Source organism: Plectropomus leopardus, chromosome 11, assembly GCF_026936395.1.
Source record: "Plectropomus leopardus strain MGB_pleo_1.0 chromosome 11, ASM2693639v1, whole genome shotgun sequence".
NCBI lineage: Eukaryota > Metazoa > Chordata > Actinopteri > Perciformes > Serranidae > Plectropomus > Plectropomus leopardus.
This window is the reverse complement of record NC_142186.1, coordinates 12,513,024-12,537,117: the sequence shown is the minus strand read 5'-3', so window position 1 is coordinate 12,537,117 and position 24,094 is coordinate 12,513,024. Positions and strand designations below refer to the sequence as shown.

The 24,094-nt window shown below is 38.4% G+C and overlaps 2 protein-coding genes across 9 annotated transcripts; one reads left to right on the top strand and one right to left on the bottom strand.

Moving 5' to 3' along the window:
• The first annotated feature begins 793 nt into the window (after window positions 1-793).
• On the top strand, window positions 794-14,890 carry azi2 (5-azacytidine induced 2). Of its 8 annotated transcripts, none has more exons than XM_088084029.1 (8): window positions 794-965; window positions 3,505-3,758; window positions 4,493-4,609; window positions 4,923-5,028; window positions 5,728-5,774; window positions 6,224-6,288; window positions 8,016-8,191; window positions 12,527-14,890. In XM_088084029.1, exons 2-8 carry the CDS (start codon window positions 3,540-3,542, stop codon window positions 12,970-12,972), a joined length of 1,176 nt encoding a protein of 391 aa, XP_087940155.1. In that variant the 5' UTR covers window positions 794-965; window positions 3,505-3,539; the 3' UTR covers window positions 12,973-14,890. The 8 variants fall into 8 exon arrangements, with proteins under 8 accessions (XP_087940155.1, XP_042345630.1, XP_087940156.1 ...); XM_042489696.2 differs by having other exon boundaries at window positions 5,728-5,861; XM_088084030.1 differs by having other exon boundaries at window positions 795-965; window positions 4,923-5,022.
• Window positions 14,891-16,088: 1,198 nt separating this feature from the next.
• cmc1 (C-x(9)-C motif containing 1) lies at window positions 16,089-23,603 on the bottom strand. The gene is made up of 4 exons (XM_042489700.2): window positions 23,464-23,603; window positions 22,878-22,970; window positions 17,137-17,227; window positions 16,089-16,896 (listed from the first exon to the last, which is right to left on the bottom strand). Exons 1-4 carry the CDS (start codon window positions 23,480-23,482, stop codon window positions 16,776-16,778), a joined length of 324 nt encoding a protein of 107 aa, XP_042345634.1. The 5' UTR covers window positions 23,483-23,603; the 3' UTR covers window positions 16,089-16,775.
• Window positions 23,604-24,094: the final 491 nt, after the last annotated feature.

Genomic DNA, 24,094 nt, shown 5'->3' with positions numbered 1-24,094 from the left:
AAAATGTCAAATATAATCACTGTGAACGAAATCAAGTCATTTTGAAGCAGAAACAGCCTTGTAGTGGCAAGATAGGAGCTGCAATCACTTTTTGGCAAGTAAGAAATTGCATATTATGTATTACATTGGCCCTTTAAAGGTATTTACACAAGCAAAGATGGACTGGGTGAGCTATGATCTGTCAAATATATCACTATGAATAAAATCAAGTCATTCTAAGGCAGAAACAACCTTTTTAGTGACAATATAGGAGCTGCAATCTGTTTTTGGCAGGTTTTTATGTGTTGTATTGGCTCTTCAAAGGTATTTCATCAGGTATAATGAGGTAAAAAGGACTGGAATGGTTATAATCTCGGCCACAGTGCAGGTAATAATGCAGGCTTATAAGGATAATAGCATATACCTTTATTTTTACGTTACCCATTCGTAAAGTATGATAGACTGCTTTCCAGATGTAAACAAGATTTTAGACATATTAAACACATACAGACAACGGGAACAAAAATATTGTCTATAATCGCGTAAATGCCATGCCTGGTCAAACGAAACATTAAACTTTCACAAAGACATACCTATGCTCTTACCACAGACAGAACGTTATGTGTATTTACATGCTACAACTGTTTGATTCATGAGAGCGGCTGAAGACGTGAATACTGGGCGATACAACTTTAACAGGCTAAGTGTGCTCCCGCGGACGGCAATCATTTTCTGGCAGACAATCACTTTTTGGCATGACATAAATATCACTCAGTTTTATTTACACCGTGCATTTATTTTGAAAGGACTTCAGCAGTCAAGTGACTCCCGGAAGTTTTTGTTTCCTCACCTGTCAGTTCTGACACGGTGCGAGAGTCCAGCCTCGTCTCTTTGTTTTTCTCTGAGAAACTGGTCTTCTTTTGTCAAGAATAAATGACAATCCTGTCTGATCAACTGTCACCTAATTGAGGACAGCATTTAAAACGGTCAGTGAGAGTCGAGAATGAATAATAATCGGCTGCTTTTGCTTCACCTAGCCACAAATAGCCAGAAGACGTTAGCTAAGAGCTAGCTAACTGTTATCATCAACATATCGATCATGTTAATCGCGGAATCTTTTTAGACGTGTTTCGTATTCTTCGTGGTCATTGTCTGCTAATGGTGTTATTTATTCTGAAAACCTATATTAGAAATGCCTGCTAATATGTTTTGTCGGTTGTCAACAGAGCTCACAGAAGCTAACATCATAACGTTAGCATCGTATGCAATCGAGTCATTGATTGTTTACATTCCAATTATGGCTGCCTTTCAGTGCCTCTTTGAACGAAATAATGTCTCTTCGTCGCCGTCATTACTCTGTTAGCCATTAGCTTTTAGATTATGTCGAGGGATTTCTAACGAAATGACGTTGCTATTTCTGCCTTGTTTTAAATTCTCATTGACTTTCGTTTTGACTTGCTGGGGTCACTTTCGATTTCATACATTTATCTGAACACTTCATTTGGAGTCAGCGGCTCGGCTTTTGTATTTTTCTTGGTTTGTATCCATGACATGGATCAAATAGCATGTTCAGTGATTCTCTTGAAACTTATTTTTTCTAAGTGCTTCGGCCTTCGGTGTTAAAAACTTGGCTCCTCGGTGTTTGCTGCATCATTGTATGCTGACATCATCAACTAGCGTTAGCTGCACCGTCTCTGCTGCCCAGCTGCTCCAAACAGAAAAGACAAAAAGTAGGTTGAGGGGTTAAGGTTAGTTGTAGGAAGCAGTCCAGCTAAACTTCCTAAACTGACCTACCGGTGGGTCAGTTTAGGAAGTTTAGCTGGACTGCTTCAGTTGTTGTTGACAGTACAACAGGTTACTGTGAGGTTACTCTTTTATCCTGTGTACATGCGTACAATACAAGTTTACCATCAGATCTAATACTATTTCCACAAATAGTGTGCTTTTGTATGTTCAGTATTTCATGCGAGTTATTATATTGCAAGCGGTCATGGATCCAAGGCCGTGTGTGTAATCTACTGTGTATGTAAATGCCCCAGATATCTTAAATTGCAAAACTGCCAATTTTGCTTTACAACAGCTATATTAGGCCTTACATACATTATTAAAGATCTTGCATTGTTCTTAAAACCCCATTGCAAACACTTGCACAATGCTTTTTATTAAAGTGCTTGCATGTTAAGCCACTTTTACTTGTTTTTATTCATATCTTAATCAGATAGTCACATATGTATATGTATTGTGCCGACCTCTATCAAAGTAGAGACAGGTTGCAGTTCCACGTGATGGGTATCTTTTATTGTCAACACAGGAAGCATTTCACTCAAAAAAGAAAAGGGAAATACACCTGGAAGGATGAAATGCAACCGCCAACTCACTGACAGTGTCAATTATAAACTAACACGAATATTACAATATCCATCATTAACCACAATGTTATGAAGAGGCACATCACTAACACTGTTGTAGAAAATTAAACAGGTAACTTAACAGCAACCTACAAAATTCTCAGTCCAGTACTAGGCATGATGGGAGCTGTTGGCATCACTACAATATATTTTTTAAAGTGGAACAGATTGTTCAAATGAGCCACAGGACTGAAGTTTTGAGAAAGTTGAGTTAACTTTGCACAATAAAGATATGTTATTGTACAGTTGGCCTTGTGGCACTGAGTTCATCCATATGTAGCTTGGTGCTGTTTGAGGCCCACCTTAAACAGTGTGGTCATACCTACTATCAACTCCAAACCTGTCTTAAACTCTTGTATGAAGTAATGATGAAACAAAACACACCTGTCGAACTTTTGAGAAGCCAGTAATACAGTTACATTAACTTGGTCTCTTCAAGATTACGACAGTCTTGTACGGTGTGTTTATCTTACCTCATCAAATTTAAGATGAAACTCTGCCCATTAGTTGCAGTTTCCCTATGAATCCAAACTTAAGAACATATATGAATTGCTGTTGCTTAAGCTTTAAGTATTGTTCTCAATATGTTTGTGTGTCTGTGTATACATACCTTTACACAGCCAAACAGATTTCATTTCCCAATACTGCTACAACAAACTGGTTTTCCTCATGAGATAATCAATGTGACATGCAATCTGATTTACTCTAAATTTTCTTCATGATTTTTTTTCACATCTGTTCTTCTAAACACTTCACCTATAGCAGCTCTTTCCTTGCAAAAATGTCTCTTGCAGACAGGAAGTGAGGCATTGTACTTGTCGTGCAGAAAGTGTCTTCAAAACAAAGTTAGAGCTCTGGGACTTTGTTTAATTGCAGAGTGATCTATGGTCTATGAAGAACAACACATAGCTATGCCTTCACATTTCACATTAATGTGCAGAAACTAGTAAAAAAGTTACTTAATAAGCCAGTGTGTCAAACAAAGGCCATACAAAGGCTTTATTATAGTCAGCGCTAATTAAAGTTATCAAACCAAAATGGTACCTCATTTAATTCAGTCATTTTGTTGTCTTCGGCTTTCTCGCTTTGAAAATGAAACTCTTTATGTCATCCCCAGGTCTTCTATCTGCTACAGAGTTGGCCTGTGCAGGCATGGAGCCCCTGGCAGTGGATGATGACATTTGCATCCTTAAGCATGAGACGGCCTATAACACCGCTGGCGAGAGTCCCGTATCGGTGTGTGCTGGCGATGAATCTGTCGCTTCCCATTTCGCCCTGGTCACAGCCTACGAGGACATCAAAAAGAGGCTGAGAGACACCGAGCGAGAGAACACCTTGCTGAGGAAGAGGGTTAAGCAGCTGGAGGATAAGGTACAGATGTAAACAAAAGGGTGATGGCGGGAGATTTTTAGCCAACGAGACGATGGAAGAAAGAGATAACGGTGTGAGAAGAATGAAGTAAAAGAACATACTGTTTAAATGAATGGCTAAAAATCCAGATAGCAAGGTTTAGAAAGGGTCTGTGCTATTGACAGAGATAAATGAAAACAGGGTTGTTGTTTTTTTCCAGGACATCAGAATTATGGACAGACACAAAATGCTGAGAGAAAGTTTAGATAAAGTCAGCAAATTCAACTGCAAAAAAAAAAAAAAAATGCCTTTAGGAGAGTCGGCATGCCAGCATCATTAATATTGTTGGCCTATAGTCAAAGCTGTAAAACAATGAGAAATAAATCTGCTCTGTCTACAAACAGAGAGGGGGTCTGGAAAAGTATAGTACTGCCAAACAATGTGTTGGAGCGCTACACTTGGCTCTTAAAAGTGGATTAAAAAAAGGATGGAGTACAATACAAAGAGAGCTATTTAAACAGAAAAAGTCTTAATACAGATGGAAGGCTAAAATGGAAGTGCTGCACAACATGTGGGCAGAGTTGCCTCCCTGAGAGTGTCTAATTTCTTATCCGTTTGAGTTTTATCTGCTGCAGCATTTGATCCATCAAGATAGGATGTGGTGGGAGAAAAGTAACCTTCTACCACAGACATATGCATTAAATGAAACTGATCTCTTTTCTCCTCTCTGTGTGTTTCACCTATCTCCACTGCAGCTCTTCAGGCCGGATGCTCCTCCATCAGAAGGTCCGCAGTACGTGAACAAGGCCTTCAGTGCTTACCGAGGTATCTATATAGAGAAGGAGGACCTGCAGATGGAGCTTAACAAACTGGTGCGTCTACTGATTAATTTGAATTTTCCTCAAACTGACTAGAGCCTGGCACAAAGATCAAGTATGTTGCAAACCATAAAACACATGCATATGTTTAAGGAGAATAAAGAGATTTTTTTGTAACTGTTTTTATGCTGTAAAACTTCAAGAAACACCATACTTACAATATCATGATACAAATACAGCACAGGTGGACAGATCTTACCTGGAGCAAAGAGAGAGATGGAGAGAGTGTGTAGTGCATTGGTATGAATGCTGACTCTCCCTTTTATCTTCTGTCCCCTCTTCCTCACTGTCTCTGTTTCACTGTTAGAAAAAGGAGAAGAGCGAGAGTGAGAGGCTGCTGACGGAGCAGCTCCAGGCCAAAGAGTTGGAGCTGCTTCAGCTGAGGACAGAGATGGAGACCAGCCAAGGTACAGGTAGAGCACACAGGGTTGTCTTCTACTCTGAATAACAGCCGACCAACTGTATGAACAATGGCACCGATTAAGTATTATAAAAAAAAAAAAATTTAAAAATCACACAATAGAATACTATATTGGCTTCACTTGTGCGTATGAGTTTGGAAATGACTTTTGGATAGGAGGATAAATATATGTCAAATACATAGCCTTTTGTAAACATATGAAACATGATGCTTTTTGTAGATTTAATGACCTAAAAGTAGAGAAATTAGTTGAAATGAACTCCACCCGACTAGCTACAACATAGAACAACTGTTTACACATGAATACATCAACTGCATGTCCTCCAAATGTACATAAGAAGCACTTTTATTTTTAATACATTTTGCTGCTTATACTTTGATATTTTACAAAAAATTGCATTGTCCCAGATATCACTTTTACTTGTAGTTGATTTTTATTTACACTTTTTGATTTCTACTTTAATTACAGAATATCTGAACATTTCCTCCACCACCATGTAGAAATAATACACCAGCTTTACAAGTGTATTCAACTTCATTACCTTACCTCACCAAGTATATGATTTATTTTAATTATGACTGATAAACAACAAAAGCCACTATCGTTTAAGTGGCAATCATAATGGCATCATTTTTACACAGAATTAAAAAAACATCAAAACTTAACTTTTTTTTTATTGTTTGTGTCCAGTGATGAAGAGCCTGAACAGCCCTCAGGACTACTGGCAGGTGGACAGGGTGAGCACTGAGCTAAAGATCCACAAACTGCAGGAGGAGCTGGAGAGGGTGACACTGGAAAACAGTAGATTGTTGGAGAGAAGTGGGGTAAGTGAAGGGAAGAAGAGTTTAAAAAAAAGAAAGAATATGGTAATAAAAAGGGTGGACAGAGAAAAGAAGATGTAGATAAGAGGAACAGAGAAAGTGGCATAACTAGAGGAGAGGTTATAGGGCAGAATCGGACAGGTTGACGAGTGGTGGGGAGAAGTGGGACTGAAAACAAGGAGCAGGGATAGGTTTGCTTGAATTTAAACAGTGGAAAATACATTGCCAAAGAATGAAGGAGAGGAACTAGTGGAAAAGGGACTATGGGTTAAAGGGGAACATAAGAGTTATATTATAATAAAAACCACAAAATTTACATCTTCATTCATCCACTCGCTATGTTGTATAACTTGACTCTGTTTTAGGAGGAACTCCATGGCCTTAATGGACCAGACTTGGACCAGACCTGTGACACAAAGTATAATGCAAGGTATAGTGTTTTTTGAATAACATACAAGAATCAGTATCAAATCAATGCCAAGCCTTATTTCAATGACTAAAAATGACGACACAAGTACGCACTGTTGCAGTGGTAAATAAAATGACGATCCTTCAGTTGGTGATAGTCATCATAGGCAGCTATCACTATAAACAATAGAGAAAAAAAGTGTTCATTACTGTTTTTCTTACTAATAATAAATTTGATTCTGCAGCTTATCATTTTTAATGTATTTTATCCCAATTCAGACCTTGAAATCAAAGGCTAACAAACAGGCATTTTTTCTAAAGCAGGAAGTTATCCTTTTCAACATGTTCCATGTTTGATGTTTTTTTTCTGGGACAGCTTGTGAACACTAAGATTACCATTTGCACTAAATTGAACACATGGAAGAAATTTCCAGTCTGTGTTTGCAACTGAAAATGCAACAAATTTTATGACTTCAGATGATGTACTTAACATTATATTTTATATTAAGTCAGTTGCTTCCAAAAAAATAGATACATGCATAATTTAGCCATGTATTTGGTTATTACACCAGGATGAGCCTGTAAACATTTGTAGGAAAGTTACAATAGGTGACATGAGGAGCAAGTTTGGGGCAAATGACATGAGAGAGACTACACTGCTATATACGTAGGTGTATTGCTGAGCATGTTGTCACTGTTGTGCACTGCAAGGTGTTTGCTGGTGTTGTAATTGACTCTTTTGGCCACTAGAGGAGGGTGCAGCTTTATACATTTTTAACTCTGCATAACAGCCTATGATATGCAGATAACCTCAGAAGTACCTGAACGTTAAACATTATCAACACCAGCTAAACCCCTTAACACCTGTGTCCATTACAAACACATTTGCACTCTGGTGTTTTGATGTATACAGGGTCTAGAGCATATGGAATCACCCCCCACCTTCTTTTCCAGTGAAGATAATCTCCTGTAAATTAGCATCTCCTCACATTTCATGAAGAAAATTCTATTTGTGGTGCGTTCTAATTGTTTCACGTGTCAGCAGATTTCAGATGGTGTTAGTTTTTAGCAGCAGAAAAAGCTCCAGTTTTTCCTCTGTTTTCTCCTCGTGTTTTTTTTTTTTTGCTTTTTATTTGCAGTTCCAGGCAGGTGTTTGAAGTTAGTGCTAAGTGTTGATGAGATTTTGCATTTTTACATGAGGTGTGGATAGAACAGTTTGTAGGCGTTGCCTCAAATTCTTCCACTTTCCTTTCTCTTTTTTTGTTACCATGGTGTTGGTTTGTAATGCAGCTGATGCTTTTTGGTGGTTTAGCATTTAATCCATCAGGACACTTTGTCTCCTCCGTGGCTTTAAATCAGCAGGTGACAGTTTTAAATGTATCAGAAAAAGAAAGAAAGAATATAGCAGAATTACAGATATCACGAAGAAACAAGCCTCATTAAGAAATTCTGTAATTTGCTAAATAGATAAGATTTCTATTTTTAATATATCCTGCAAATTTTGAAGAAATGCATATCTTATCTGCCAGTTTTACATCTAAAAATGTCAACAAACAGGTGAGATTAAACATTCATTGAGTCCAAGTAAAGGATAATCGTATAAAATGTATTTCTTTTTGAGTATGTGCAATAATATCAAGAATATTTGAGTGGTACCCCAGTGAATCTACAAGCTACAGTATACCACACAGCTTATGCTCCTGACCACATGAGATATTTTCTGACAGCCGGATCTCTCAAACAACACAGGCTGTCTAGAGAAGCAGAAACGTTTAAAGGGAGTTTTCTGCCGTTCTGCAGGGAGAGGAGCATGCAGCAGACGTATGAGGCTCTGTGTTGCGAGGTCACTCGTCTCCATTCAGAGCTGAAGCACCAAACGGGCCTGATTAGGAAACTCAGGCCACTCATCAGTGAGACAAGACAAGGTGAGGCACACACACAAACATGGGCACACTCAAGGTTGTGACATTGTTGCTTTATATTTTGATATGTTCTGACCTTAATTTCTATGCTTGTGTCAGTATATCTTATGACTCATCTGTAATGCTCACCTTCTGCCTTTTCACACCTCCCCACCTCTAGTGTATACCTCATATGGAGCACAGTGTATCCCCTATATATACTCTTATAGCAATTTCACACAGGCTCCCACGGAGATGCAGTGACTGAAGCATTTAAATCTTTCTCTCATGTTCCGTATGTTTTCTAGACTAGTATAAAAACAAAATTGAATTTTGCCTTCACCCAAAGGGCCCAGGTAATTTTCACTCCAGCAAGTGGTTTGGTTTGTTTGATTGTATGTCAGCAGGATTATGGGAAAAAAATACTGGCCTGATTTTCTTTACACTTAGTGGAAGGCTGTAGTATGAGCAAATGAAGAGCCATTAATGTTATTCCCATGGTCTAAGACAGTGCAAAAAAATATGTTGACATACATTTTTTTATGTCATGGGTTATAAAGTGTGGAGCCGCTCCATTGGCAATGAATCGGTAAAGATGTTACACATGAAACAGAGCACCCAGGGGAATGTTCTGAGTATATGAGTACATTTTCTGTTTCAGATCTGAAAACTCTACAATAGAATAACACTCATTTTGATCTAAAAGAAAATGAAAACAAATATTCTGTGGGTCCACAAAATCAGGCTGCAATTCATTATCTATGGAGTGGCTCCAGACTCTATACTTGATGACATCACAAGTTTGAGACTTCTGTAGTTTCTGGCTTTGAGAGCGAGAAGCTCATGTTCACAAATATTATTAAACTTTCCTTGGCCATGAAAATAACATACTGGAATTCTTAATTTAGGTTGTCTTCTCTTTTGATTCCAAACTGATAATAATGAGCACTTTTTCCCCCATACCATTGCATAATGAGAGCAGAGTGTTCTCTCTAGTAAAGTTGTCTGTACCCCACTTAAATGAAAACTAAACTTTGCCTAGTCCATAATATTTTTAAAGAGGCCTTCAGTTTGAAAGATTTTCATGCCATGAAAATTATACTGGACTCGACTTGAAACTGACTGATAAGCAGAGAGGAGAAACATAAAACATGTAAAGTTACAATCTATAGTATGATACTGTGCCAGAGTGAGTTTTTCATAGCTTATCCAAGGGAGTGACAAAAATATATTCACAAGCATTCGTATATTGAACCAATGTGACATTTGAAAATGTCTCTTTAACCTGAGTGTCAGCTTGTGTCAGATTTATGTGCACTTCAGGTATAGTGGCTGGAATTCAAACCTTGCTTCACGACACAGGAACTAATGTGGGTAACATCAAATGAGAGAAGGGGTTAGTGCTGCCTCTCTTCTGTTAAGGGAAGGCTTTTCTGAGAAGAAGTACTACTTACTGAGAAGATTTCTCCCGCTGCTTCTTGTTGCAGTTTGTATGAGGGTGTGATAAGACTGTGGATATTATCAAAGTACTCAAACACTTTGCTAAAGGACATCATGAAATAGTCTGTCCCGCCTCTCCCCTCCCTCTGTGATGATGTATTCTACCCCGGGAGAGATTACCTCTGTTGTCGATTCCCTTGGAGTGTCAGAAGAGGAGACTAGGAGGTGAAAATTAGAACGAAATATGGCAAGAAAATAAATCTTGGCCTATTTATTCCACTGAATAACAGGGTAATCCTGTAACTTAGATGAGACAGATGGAGAGAAATCAGGAAAGCAGGAGAGGCAAAGAAATGAAGAGATGGGGGGTGGGGGTGTATTTATTCAGTCATATTGTGCATCTGTATTCTTCTAATGTTCCTCCTTTGGAATCAGTTTTATTCAAATCCTAGACTCAGGAGACCCTCTCATGGAAGAATAGCAGGAGGGATGGATGGATAGATGATGTGTGGATGGAGAGAGGCAGAGGAAAAAAGCAGGAGAAGATACTCATTTAAACTTTATTATTCGCTCAAGATGATGATTTGATAGCAAAGCAGTGATGTGTGTGTGGGTGAGATTAGGACATCTGATTTGTGTATTGATATGCTTTGTATGGAATAAAAGAGTGGCTTAGTTTATGCATAGTGGTTTGTTTGATTTGTTCTGGTGAACAAAACTCAATTATTATTTTGGATATTTACTGATGCACAGACAGAGATATTTACATGCTGCAGAGGTTTTATAGTAAAATATGTAGCCGGCTGCATGCTGTGAGATTTTCCCTACTTCTCTGTTTTTACAAATGAGGCCCATTATCTAGTTGGGGATCAAAAGGCTTGTTGAATGCAACTTGGAATTCTTAAATGTCTTTATAAACCAAGATTTAATCCATGTTTAAATAAGTACAGAGGTGTGATCAGGGTGTCAAAAACAAAAGGAGACCTCTTCCAGCTGTTGGAGTAAAGAGAAGATGGCTTCATTTACTGGATTTTGCAGAAAGATGTGTGTTTTCATACACATTTCTCGCCACCTTATATAAAACTGAAAAAAAAATTATCATCTGAAGTCTTACAAAAATCAGATTGCCTTTGAGTGTGTCTCTTATTTCAGAACCGGCTTTCGTGGCCAAGCAATTTTGAATGCATACATGGAATCTCACTGCTGTTATTTGTTGCTTTGAATGTACACAAACAGAAATAAGCATACCATTAAAAACAAAGATGAACAGTTAAAAAGAAATATTTTACTATTATGTATAGATATAAATTTATATAAAAACATATATTTTTTTAAAAACAATGAAATTGTAAACTGTAATACATTGGAGCAGAGTGCAAAGGGTGCTGGAACAAATATGGGATTATTAAAGTTTCTTTACATTAATGAGGTCGATGGACATTACAGTATGTAGGCCAATAATGTCTATGGTGTATATAGCAATGCTTCCGTATTGATAGTGATGATAATTTAATGTTAAATAACAGTTAATATTTGGACTAGGAAATGAATAATTTACAGGGGGGTATTTTGTGTTACAGGGTTATTGCACAGGGATTGTACTGGCCATCATTGGTGAAAAAATAACTTTGCATTATGCTGAAATTGTCTGTATATTCACACAGCACTAATTGAGACAGATATTCTGTGGGGGAAAAATTCCTCTGCTTTCTCTATGGTCTTGTTGTCCTTCTCATGGCCTTACTGCATATGAACAAAAACAACCAATCAGGGCTGAGGTGTCTCTAAAGCAGGTGTCAATCAATGAACTGCAGTCAAAGTCTAAAACTAGGCAGCGCTGATCAAAACTAAAAAACGATTGTTATCAAGTTGCTCCGGCTGGTGGGCTTCGGCAGTGCTTGGTACTTAAGTCGACCGTTTCTGACATGGCAGCTGGGTTAAAAACATTCTAATTTTACAGCTAAATAGTTCACCAAAACATGTTTCTTAAAACATTTTTTAAGGAAATAGGCATTGCAGTAACTGAATTTTTATTCTAATTTATTCAGCACTTGCTAGTTTGACAATTTGACCACACATGAGCAGTGATTGACATGATTGACTGCCTTAGAGACTCCTCGACTCTGATTGGTTGTTTATGGTGGGGTGTGGTCAGTTATAGCAAATGCAGTTAGAGGCAGTAGAAAGAAGAGGACAGATTTTTTAGTTTTTTTGACAGACTTACGTACTGTTTTCAGAATATAGTAACAGTTACCAACTGTAGCTTTAATGGAGGGCAGAAATGAACTGACAGCTGAAAAGTCAATGTTGAGTGATATCTCTGTCTGACAAATAACTGTTAATGTAGATATATGTATGTCTACTAAATTCAGTTTTCAATGCCAATTCTAAACTTTTCACACACAAAGAATAAATTGCTTTGAATTATCCCTCAGTATCACATCCATTATCTTTTGTGCTCTATCAATGTGTCTACAGTTGCTGCTGACGTGCACTCACATTGAACTGTATGCCAAATATTAAGGTAGTGAAAAGCTTTTTTTTTTCATTTTTCATCTTCTCAGCCATACAGTAACTTTCAAAATATTATTCCAGTCTTAAAAATATATACATTTGAATTGGGCAATATGTAATCACAGAATGAGTCAAAAGAACAAAGAAACTGCCTGAGCATCCAGTGTCGACTTTGGCAATGGACAGGCTTCAGTACTCTGAGAATAGTTTTAATGCTAGTACCATGACTGTCATTATCAATCGGAAGGATGGTCAAAATACTTTTTTCAAAAATGTTTCACGGAAATGCAATGTAAACATTGGTAGGCTCTCAGTCATACGACTACATCCAACTTCTGTCTTTTGCTCTCATCCTCCCTCTCCTTCATTTCCTCTCCCTCCCTCTACCCTCCCACCTCTCTCTAGCTGCCTCAACTGTTCCAGTCCAATGTCTGGACGACGTGGAAAAGAACAACAACCACCACGCTATTCCTCGGGTGTCAGTACCTCGCCCTCCTAGTGCCCCCCCACTCCCCTCATGCTCCGGCCGGCCCTGCCCCCCTGTCTGTGGGCCATCGGGCACCCTGCTTCCGGACAGTCTGCGGGAGGACTGCTGGTACAATGGGCCCTGGCCCACCCAGAGCTGTTCAGGAGAGGCTCTGATGGGCAGCGACACCTGCTCTGTCGTCCTGCCCCCGCCTCCCCTGAACCAAGCCTCCCTGGATGACAGCTCGCGGTCCTTCCCCAGTCCCCCCAAACCCAGCGATGCCATGTTCTGGGAGGGACACTCCGCTGCATCCAACTCCTCATCCTCAATTGGAAACTGCAGTCCCAGGAGCCCTCCCAATGCCGAGTGGGCCAAGCCCTATTGAGAGGAACTTCAATGGGAGAATAGATGATTAAATAGAGTGTGTAATTGGACGGAAAATAAACAAATGGATGAATGAATGGACTCTCCAACCCTGCCACATAGCTACCACCTAACCTGCCTTAAGTTGATAAGACCACTCCTCTGGGCTGGACTGCACTGGACCTGCTGGTTGTGGGGACTAATTGAGGCCATAGTAGGCCTTTTTGAGGTAAAGACTCCATAAAATCATTACTCCGTTATCTGCACACCGCATCGGTGAACATATCGGACTTTGCAGAGGAGCATTTGACGAGAGACCCTCAGCAGAACAAATAGTTTGTCGGTGTGTATGTGTCCTTGTATGCACATGCATAAGTGTGTGCAAGCATGCATACAAGCAGTTTTATTTCTATGTGTGCGTATACACACGTCAAACAGAGCGTGCCTGTGTGTGCAGATCAGTGTACCGGCATCTTTCGCCTGCCCGGATCTGTATATCGTCATAATAAACCTAATAGGGCTCAAAGGGCCTCTTTCTCCATTCACTGTGGCCAGTGATTACTGGGCCCACAGCATTGTACTAGAATTTGTAAAAGTGTACTCCCTCCAATGCAAGTCTTTTTACATTCGATCGCTGTAAAGTAAAGAAGGTATGTAGTACCATGTATGTCTCATGATCATGTGAAGGAGACGTGTAGGTATGAGGACTTGTTGTGATTTTTTTGTTTTTGTACTGTGATGAAGACAGACATACAATAAATATAGGATAATCAATCAGATTTTTGTTCCAAATTTTAACAGCTACCAAATGGCATCTTTTTTTTCCCTTTAAAATTTGTTGTTGTTTTTTAACAGTCCTTACAGAAGTAAGCTGTCAATCTACTTTTGATTACCAAATCATTTTTGAGAATGCACTTACAGTATCTGGATTTTTGAGGTAATGCGTAATGAGTAGCAAATAATTTTAATCTCAAAATGTATTGCTTTTTGAAAAAAAAAACACTGCACCCTCACTGGCACCAGAAAAAAAGGTTCAACTGTAGACGATTTTCACAGAAATTTCACAACTCAAGTAAACCTGCCTGTTATTACATATTCAATTCTGCTGTCAGACGATCTCTGTTGTGTTGTTTTCTTTTTGTCGTCGTAAAGGGACATGTAAGATGTGAGGCTGTGCTTTGTTGGATGTTTTTTGAATTTGAAGGACTCATGAAAAAGCTTCACACACTCCCCTGTATTTGAGACCCCGATTACGTTGGAAACCTGATTAGGTTTGTGGAGACTTTGAACAATAGAAAATGTATCTAAACCCTGTACTGTGCTGATGTTAATCTATGATACATTTGTTTTGCAGTATGAGGTAAGTTGTTGTGTGAGGAGGGAAGTTTCTCTTTGATTTCTCTTTTAAAGTCAGATGAATAAAAACTACTGAAAGATGTACAAAAGAAAACACATTACGAGTAGAAGACAAAGATACACAGAGGGAAGAATGTGCATATCTGTATAAATGTATATGGTGGGCTTCAGTACTCTGCCAAACGCAGTTTTGCACTCCAAACCATAGGTTTAGTTTGTTTTTTCTGCCCTAACCCCCAACGTTTCAGATGTGTATAAAAGCTTTCTGCTATGGTGACAAGACAGTAAGTCTGTTAACCTGAACAAATGTGAGCTGTGACTTGACTAATAGGTGCACAAAGCACAAAGGCCCATGGTTGTTGAAAAGACTTTTTGTTTTTCCATTTTTCTTCAGTCTGTTTCATGATAACTGTGGTCTTTTCGTTGATTTTTAAGAAATGTTATTTTACAGCAGTAGTTTCATACTTCTGTAAACGATTTGCAAACCAAAATGCAATGTACAGTAGATATGGATTATATTTTAGATTTACTGCACTTCAGACTGTTTGTAAATATGATCAATTAAACAAAGGAAAGGAAGTGACTGTGTGAAGTTGCTCTGTGTTTCTGTTCATATTATTTTAAGTTATGAGGTTCTGTAGTTCAATTTAATTAAACTGGAGGTGCTGGCATAAAAAAATAAGTTGAATGTAGCAACTTTTTGCTTCCTGTTCTCTTAGACTTTATTCTATTTTTCACTTAATATCTCTGCAACAGAACACTTCCTACTGATCATCAAAGAGTCTTCATGCTATTGCCGACAAAATAAATTTATCATCTGGCTGATTTTATCCATTAAGAATGCTTCATTTTTCCAGGTTCAGGCTTCTAAATATGAGGAACTGCTGCTTTTCTGAGTCATATTGTTATTAACTGAGTCCCATAGGGTTTTGAAATAATGCAGAAAAGCAATTTGAAAACATTACTTTAAGGCTCTGAAAGCTCGTGCATCAGCATTTTCCATTACCAACTAGCTGTTTCCAATAATCTTAGATGTAGATTAGAGTAGTCACCTGACTTCAGTCACATCCATGGATTACAACTGTGGAGTCAATCCAACTGTCACCAAAAATAGGATGAGAGAAAAACCTGTACAATGAACCAGGAGATAACTCTACTGTATTCTATAAATGACTTGTATACCTCAATACAGACACTCAATGACTCTTTAACTCTGGTTCTTTAAATTAAATATCGAACAAAGAACATATATGGTGGCCTGAACAGTCTGTCTCATATAAAAGGACAATGAAGACAACAAAGTATCTTCATGGTGTTAGGCAGTGAAAATGAAACAAAATATTTTTTACTTTCCAAAATGTTTTTCACAAAAATGTGAACACAATTGATTAAATATATTAAGAATTCATTTAACAATTCCTGTAAAATTAATATGTTAATTTAGCTTTGGACCTATCTGTTAATGTGCTGACTGTAAGGCTGATCCTCAGCTCAGTCATAATCAGAATGTTATAAAGCCAATTACAGCACCAAGTTTCATCAGAAAATGTTACAAAATTCCCATCTTTTTTTGAATGCACTGAATTGAAATCAAACTGAAGTACACGGTGCACTGTAGGCATAAAACATGCCTGAATGTCATTTTTCAACAGTGTAAAGAAACCTATGAAATACACGTCATTCATGTTAGACTGAATATAACAGAGGACATTTAAGGTTTGTCCAGATCAAAATGGACTCATTAACATTTAATGTTTCTCCTAATTTACCACTGATGCACACTTTACTGCTATTGAATATTTTTATTTACAATGTCACATTCCATTGCATGTCACATGATCACACGTTTAATTGCTTGGTAAATTACATACACTGTACAAGCGTCTTCAATTTCCAAGTCTTTATGAAATTATTTTTTGACAACATATGAAGCCCTCAACTTTCCTCTGCAGGTAATTTAGCCATCAAGCCAACAAACTGGACTCTTCAATACCAACTGTGCCATCACTGCATGTGAAATATAAACACACAACAGAGTGTCCTGCAGATATTAAGCATCTCTCAATTAATGACCACACACATTCAGAGCTGAAGCTCTGCACTCAGATTAAGATCTTTGGGGTTTGGGTACAGAAGGTGACTGTATGATCAGATCTGTAGATTCTGTCAATCAATAAGCTCAGCGGTAAATTCAATGCAAATGCTGCTGATTCAATGAAGTGCTCAAGATCCTTCTGGCCATCTGATGGAGAATATTTGACACATATACAGAACAAAAACGCCATGATGTTGATCATATACCATTCTTGCACACCACACCAGTTTCAGTCCCTCCACAGATTTAAATAAAATGCACAGGCGTGAGGTTTTAAGAGGAATAAACCCTGCCAGATGACAATGTGTCCTGTGTGAGCAGGGCTTAGTGCTGCCTCTGGCCAGAGTCTCACACTCCACACCTCGTGCGGTTTATTACATGCTAGTTGGGAGTTTTTGTTTCCTGTTCTTTGATGCGACCCCTGTCCTCTCAAACTCCAGTTTCTCTTGGATGTACTCCTGCTTACACTGCTCGAAGAACGCAGGGTCCTTGTAACTGCAAGACAGAAGGTACAGTATTGACTTCACAGAGTTAATGTAGCTGTGTGTGAATTGCTTTGATGGGGATTATATGGTTTTGCAACTTCTGAGAGCTGATAGACAACAGTTGAGAGTGTCAGCGAGGGTGGCAGAGAGAGTGGGTAAAGCCCGTGTAAAACATGTTGGTGGAATAACACGTGGTACAATAACACACTTTACAGTGTGAGTGTTGCATGGGAAACTGCAAAATACTCACTGTAGCGTCAGACATTCCTTCAGTGCTGCGTTTTCCTCTCGACACTTTAGCACCATTAAGAAACCAGTCTCTTTACAGCAGTGGTTGAAGGCTGGAGGGAGTGGAGAGATAGAGAAAGGGTGAAATTAGGAGAAAACGATAAAAAGGCTCAACATGTACAACAACCTCAAACATAAATATATTAATAGAACTTGTGTCACATCTATTAACACCCTTTTACCTTATATTATTATGGTGCAAGCACAGAAAAGAAAACAAGTGGCCACAAGCAAACCAAGATGGGCCTCATCTTAGCACTCCACCAAAACAAGGAACCTGGTCATAGTTGCCAAGCCTCTTATCAAAATTCACATAAATACAGAACTTGGCTGTGCAGGCCACAGAGTGGTTGAATCCATGGTAGCCCAGTTTCCACATTGGTTCTGTAACAGTCAGCCAACCAACTACACAGATAAACATGATCGTGCCCCCAAGAATTAAATATAGGTTTGGTTTTATTCCTTCCTGATTGAAAGTGCCAGTAAAGAAAGTGGTCTTCTTGCGCGTAGATCGAGATCTCATATCAACAAAGTCACATCTGTGACGAGTTGACCAACTGCAAGTCCCAGCTATAAATATCATATAGTAGCCTACATTTGGCCTCTTTGACCCTCTTTCCTGTAGCCTGCCATTCTCTGCAGTTTTTTTGCTCCATAGATCTGTTACCCTCTTTACACATTGTATTGAAAAGCCTCTCAGGTGACTGGCTCAGCTCTAAGCACATGTATGCATGCTCCCAATGTATAGTCAGTACATCTTGGGATCCTATCGCTTAGATCCCATTTGACCACACATATGGTCACATTCATTCAGCAGTGTCTATGCTAAAGTGTTCTGGGCTACACTGAGAGACCATCTACTTAACTGTTTCCTCTGTGTAGGTGGAAATACATACTAATTCATACACCAACAGCGTTGTTTTAAAGTGCTGTACAACAACAGACATATCACAAAAACATCAAACACTGGGTGACTTGGTTTTCTGAAACGCACCAAGTATCAGAGCCTGTCTGTATTGTTTTGATTTTGCCCACATGCAAAGGTCTCTGCAAAGCACTTCTTCATGGCATCTGTCATACTGTGATTTAAAAAAAAACCTCTACAGACTGCAGAAATTCTGTATGCCTGTATAAATATTAATAAAACAAATCCATGTTTAAAAGGAACAAAGTGGCCACACCACAGCTTTAAAAAATGTTCAACATCTGTTATATATCTATCTCCTCTGATCCATCCCAGTTACTGCCAAGGAGTTTAAAAAGAGGAGAAGTCACAGTGTCATTTTCTTGTCATATCAATGGTGTACAACACATGCTCGTACAACACAACGTACAACACAACGTCGCAGCTCCAGTTACACCACGCATGTGTCATACCACATAGCTCCCATGGGGTCAAAGAGCGTGTCCCAACCTTATTTGAATAGTCTTCTTTGAATGGTGACTTTAAACTGAGACACAAATAAAAAGCCCCTCCATGGAGCTGCGCAGTGACCCTGAGCCCTGGCTAGTGGTGTATTCCAGATTAAACTTGCAAGGTCCTCATGTAAACAAGGTGTTGAAGACTTTGAGTCTCAACCTTGTTAGCAAGCTCTTTCTCAAGGATTTAATTAAAAACACTGCCCCCCATGTCTCCGTTCAAACAACTGACATCATAATTACCTTTATCAGTGGCATCAGTATGGTTATCACACAGACACTTTCATCAGGATGCAGATGTGAAAAAATCAACTGCAAAACCAATTTAGAGAAGCAGAATAGTGCGACTAATCTAATCAGCAAACGCCTCATCCCTGTCCCATGGTACTAATAGTGGCTGCAGAGGGTTGCCTCTCTGATCGCAGCTACACCAAAGGCAAGTCTAGGACGCTAGCTTTCTGTCAGAAAAGGCCCTTCTAAAGAAAGGTGCAATGCCACATTCACTTTAGACAGTTTGGTTTGCCATTTATATAGACGCAGAAGTGTAGCTTGGCAGTCGGTAGAAAGCAGAAGCTAGGACTTTAGACTTGGACTTTTAGAGGAAGATAAAAAGTGTGAACCTTTAATATGTAATTAGTTAAAACAGAAATAAATGTTGAGATTTCAGCAAGATTTATGTATTTCTAATAATAAACTTCATATAAAGTACATCATGGGGAAAACGTTTTTTTCTTCCATATTTTGGGTGTGAGGATCTTTACACAGGCCTAATGAATTCAATTCAGTCAAGTAGCTTTCTGCAAATCAAAGCAAGAATATAACAGAGCCAGTGTCAATGTGAAAGTGGTTTCTCATTGAGTGTGTGGGTTGTTTAAATGGTTCTGAAAGGCACACGAGATCACTGACATGATTCATCAATGCAATTAGAAAAATCACATCAGGTAAAATAAAGCTACAGAAATTTGTGAACAGGTCAGTCGGGTTCAACAACAAAGCCTACAATATATGGCTGTGGGGTGTTAAGAGGCATATATATGAGAGACAGATCACACAGGAAAACATCCTACTAGAGACTCTGTTGTTTTTCTTCTCTACTTTTCTTTGTAAAACACAATCATAGACACATATGCGAGAGCCCAGTGCAGACACAAACATACAGAATGAAATGATAGAGGGCGGACACAGAGGTGTGAAAATGAGTGGGTGGAGAAGCTAGTAATGTGAGGGGAGTTTCCACTACCCACACAGCCTCTGTCTGTCCCATCACCTCAGGCTGCATGTGCATTGTCTCCCCGCATGAGCAGCACACACTGGCTCATACAGGCTGTCGTCAGATTTCTAGAAACCACATAACCTAGTCATTATCCGGCTGATGTGTTGCCGCAGTAGACAGGGCATATGTGAGCAAAGCTGCGGCCAGCATCTCCATGCAGATGAAGTGGCAACAGGTGCCATGCCAATAGGGCTGCTCCTGAATTCAGAGAGATTAAAAAGGACTCAAAAAAAGGGTATTTAGCCAAAAATAATTAAATAAATGAAAAGACAACGGGAAAGGGGGAAAAAAAGTCAATGGAAGGAAGGTATCAAATAAGCCTCCAAACTAATATACACATTATGGTCTACAGGTATGAAGAAAAAATCTATCAAGAAAAAAAATACAACAATAGCTTAATTATTAATCCACATCTAGTTTTATGTTTGCATAGAAAAGGTTTTGGTCGCAACTTAACACAACATACATCAAAACTTGGACCCTAGAGTCATATTTTCTGTTGGGTCGCCTATGGATCGAATATAGTTGTAGAGACACACATACTGAGACGAAGCATCTATTTTCGGCAGACTTTAAGCCAACTTTTGTGGACTGTGGCATGAAGGAGAAGTTCAACTATAAATAGGAAAACATAAATGAACCATATGTTCCTATTATCTGAAAATGTTGGGGTTTCTAACTGTTCAAATTTCTAGGCATTTCTTTGTTTTACAGACTTCTAAAATCAACAATTTATTCTCATTTCTCTGGAGGTAAAATGCAGACAATAACAATAAACACTATTGATGGATGGCAGTATTCTGGTGCTTACCTGTAATAAGAACTGAATAATATCAGTTGAAATAATACTCTAAATGATCACAGTGGCAGACTAAATTAAATATCCGTCATACTTCAATAACACCCTCTGCGTACTGATGCTGAGGATAGTAAGGCTTTGGTTCCTGGCCCTAAATGAGCTAGTATTATATGAATATTTATCACTTAAAATGTCTTATACTTTCATACTCTCGAAAATAAAGAGGTGTATTTTCGACAATAAATATAGCAAATATGCAATAAATATAGCAAATATGCACCTTATATCAAAAGGAGACACACAGAGAAACTTCATAAGACTGGATTTAAAGAAGTACAACTGATTTCCAAACCATTATGCATACATCTATTTAGTGTGACAATTGAGATACACACAACATAGAAGGACAAGGAAAAACATAATAGTGTTTTATGACCTTTACTACTGTAGATACTGTGCCAGTATGCCAGTATTTTGTTGTTGGTTTTTTTTGTACATATTTTTTATATTGCGTTTATGATACAAGATAAACTCAGGTGCCACATTAGTAGGTACACCTTGCTAAAACTAATGCAAGGTAAGATAACAGACTAAATACATTAATGAGCTTCTCTTAAACTTTAGCTTTTGTTTTACACAGGTGTTGACTCAACTTTATGGTGATGGTATGATGTTGGAGGTTGTAGTTTGTGGTGCTGTTAAAGTGTATTGCAATATACCGAGATGTGTGTATAATCTTTTGTCTACTGTAATTGATACAATTGGTCTTTTTCAAAGCAGCCATTCTGACTTGTCATAGTGCAGGGGTGTCCAAGTGTTTTTGAATGGGGGCCAGATTAGATAATGTGAAAATATCTGGGGGGGCAGCTTCTTGCATCATATCATACAAAAAAAATCACATACAAACAAAATCACAACAATTTTTTAGTGAAAAAGTATTGATCTTTCCACTGCTACTGACACTATGATTCTTCGCTGTAGCCATGTCTGTTACCTTACAGGAAATACCTGGTGTTAGGGAACCGTTAGTGTGCTTATTTGCACATTAATTTTGCCTACGCAGTTCCTAGGTGCAGGTCTGCAAACTATATGATAGTCCTGCCATCATGAGGTCAATGAAAATAAATGCAAAAAGATCTTGCTTGAATATTTTGAAAAACAGGTCAAGGGCCATTTAAATTGGTCTTAGGGCCATATTGGCCCCCGGGACAGACTTTTGACATGACTGTCACAACAGGAAAAACACAGGTGTTACTAATAACATTAAAGATGGCTCTTTTCTTTTCAAGTGTCCCAAAAAGTCATGACAGTGCATGCACAATATCAGCAGATTGAAGCTATATCCACACTAATCTGTTTTTGTTTTAAAATACGAAACTTTGCTATGTTTTTTTTTGCTACATTTTTTTGCTATTTTTGTGACGTTTGCACCTAGCATCCACAATATTCAGGTGTTTCTGAACCCCTAAAACTGAGACTTTTAAAAACTATGGACTCTGTTTTAGTTTGAAACCTCAGGGGTGGCGTTTTAGTCTGGACATGTGGAAACTGAGACTCCGGAAAGACTCCTAAAATCTGTTTCCTTTTTAAATCGGCATGCACGTGCCCAGTGTGTGTACATGGTTATGTGATTTGAATTTGTAACTGTAATGCCAGTGGTGTGACCTTCATTGTTCAGTAAATATTGTTACTGAGTTATCTTTTTTGCTGCTGAGAGTTTGACTTGTCATAGCAGGCAAAACACAGGTGTTTGTGTTCCGTTAATATGCTACTCTGACGTAATTATTATAACAAAATACACAATTTTTTTCATGTCGAATTGTCTGCTATGAAGAAAAACATTTCTTTTTGTATAAAACTCCATATTTGTCATTGACAGCATAATCATTGACTTAAAATGGACAGCTGTACAAATTTCTGTACATAAATTAAATTGTCTTGTCAGCACGATTTAACCAGGATATGTTGACAAAACTGCATCATGAGATTATTTTTGGACTGAAACCAAACAAAGGCAATCCAACTACAAGATAAAATGTGCAAAGGAAATCAATTTTATTGTCTGATGTTTATGTTACCACTTTAAAACTTTAAGCAAGTATGATAAGAATAGCTGTCCTGCTTTTCTAAACTACAGTTTGTTTATTTGTTTTTTCAGTTGAACTGAACTGCAGGAAAAGAGGTGTTATACCAGTTGAATGGACACACACACCTTCCACTTTCTCAGCACAGAGCTCCTTGGCTTTCTCTCTCATCATTTTGGGGATTAGGACATCTTTCTCCACATGTCTCAGGGGGACCTCCTCTAAGAAAGCAGAGTAAACAGAAAGACAGATGCACAGGTTAGCAACCATCATCGCCATGATCAGCATCATCATGTGCACCCATAGTTTAGTTTATTTGCGTTTATTATCATTGTCTTTTTTGCTTTAGTAACGTAACGGTACTCGCATAAGATACACATTCTGGCACTGTATCATCACGGTTACTCATTGACAAGAAACAGAGTTCAGAGCATATTAAGTCAACATTTAGACCATTTCAGAAGGTGGCGAGCACACAACCTGATGGAGGGACGACTAATCACTGGTAAACAATTTGTTATTTCCCATTACATAGCGATTGCCACTTCAGTTAATGATGCTAGCTAACTTGAGCTACATAGTCCACACTGAGTAACGTTGGTGTTTCCTGGATGCCCGGGGCTGAATATAAAGAAAGCCGAGACTTGAATACTTCGCTAACGACATGATATGAAAGATATGTCATGCATTTAAGACAGCAGAAATGATTAGTACCTGCGTTGGCTGCCTCCATTGTAGTGATGTTTCTCAAAACATTACAAAACTGAACCAATGTGACCTCGCTCGCGTACGCGCAATACACTTCCGCTGACGTAATGAGGCGGTGTTATAAACTACAAATCCCAGAGTCCCACACTGACTCAACATCCGCGGCGTTAACACATTCGGCAAACAGTCAGACAGCCCTGTAATAGACCCTGCTTCTCTGAAGCTTATTTTTAATATCAAAGTGATAGTGATTTAGTTCGATGATGACTTTGTCCTTATCATTAACATATATAAGAGACCTTTCATCCACTGATTGCTTTATTATTAGTAGTAGTAGTAGCAGTATTGCAGTTGTTGTTACCATGCTATGGTATAGCCTAAACCTGACAACTAAACCCAATCACAACTCTTCTCTTAAAATGAAATAGCTTGCCCCAGAAAGATGTTGCTTATACTACTATTTCCTCCTGGGTGGGCAACACTTTACATTACAGGGAGTGGACATGACACAGTAACGCAAAGTTTTTAATTTGTGAGTGATGTTACCATGCATCACATAGGTTCTCTTGTTTAATTTTTTTACACACACACACACACACACACACATATATAATTGTATTATTTTCCATAAATGTCA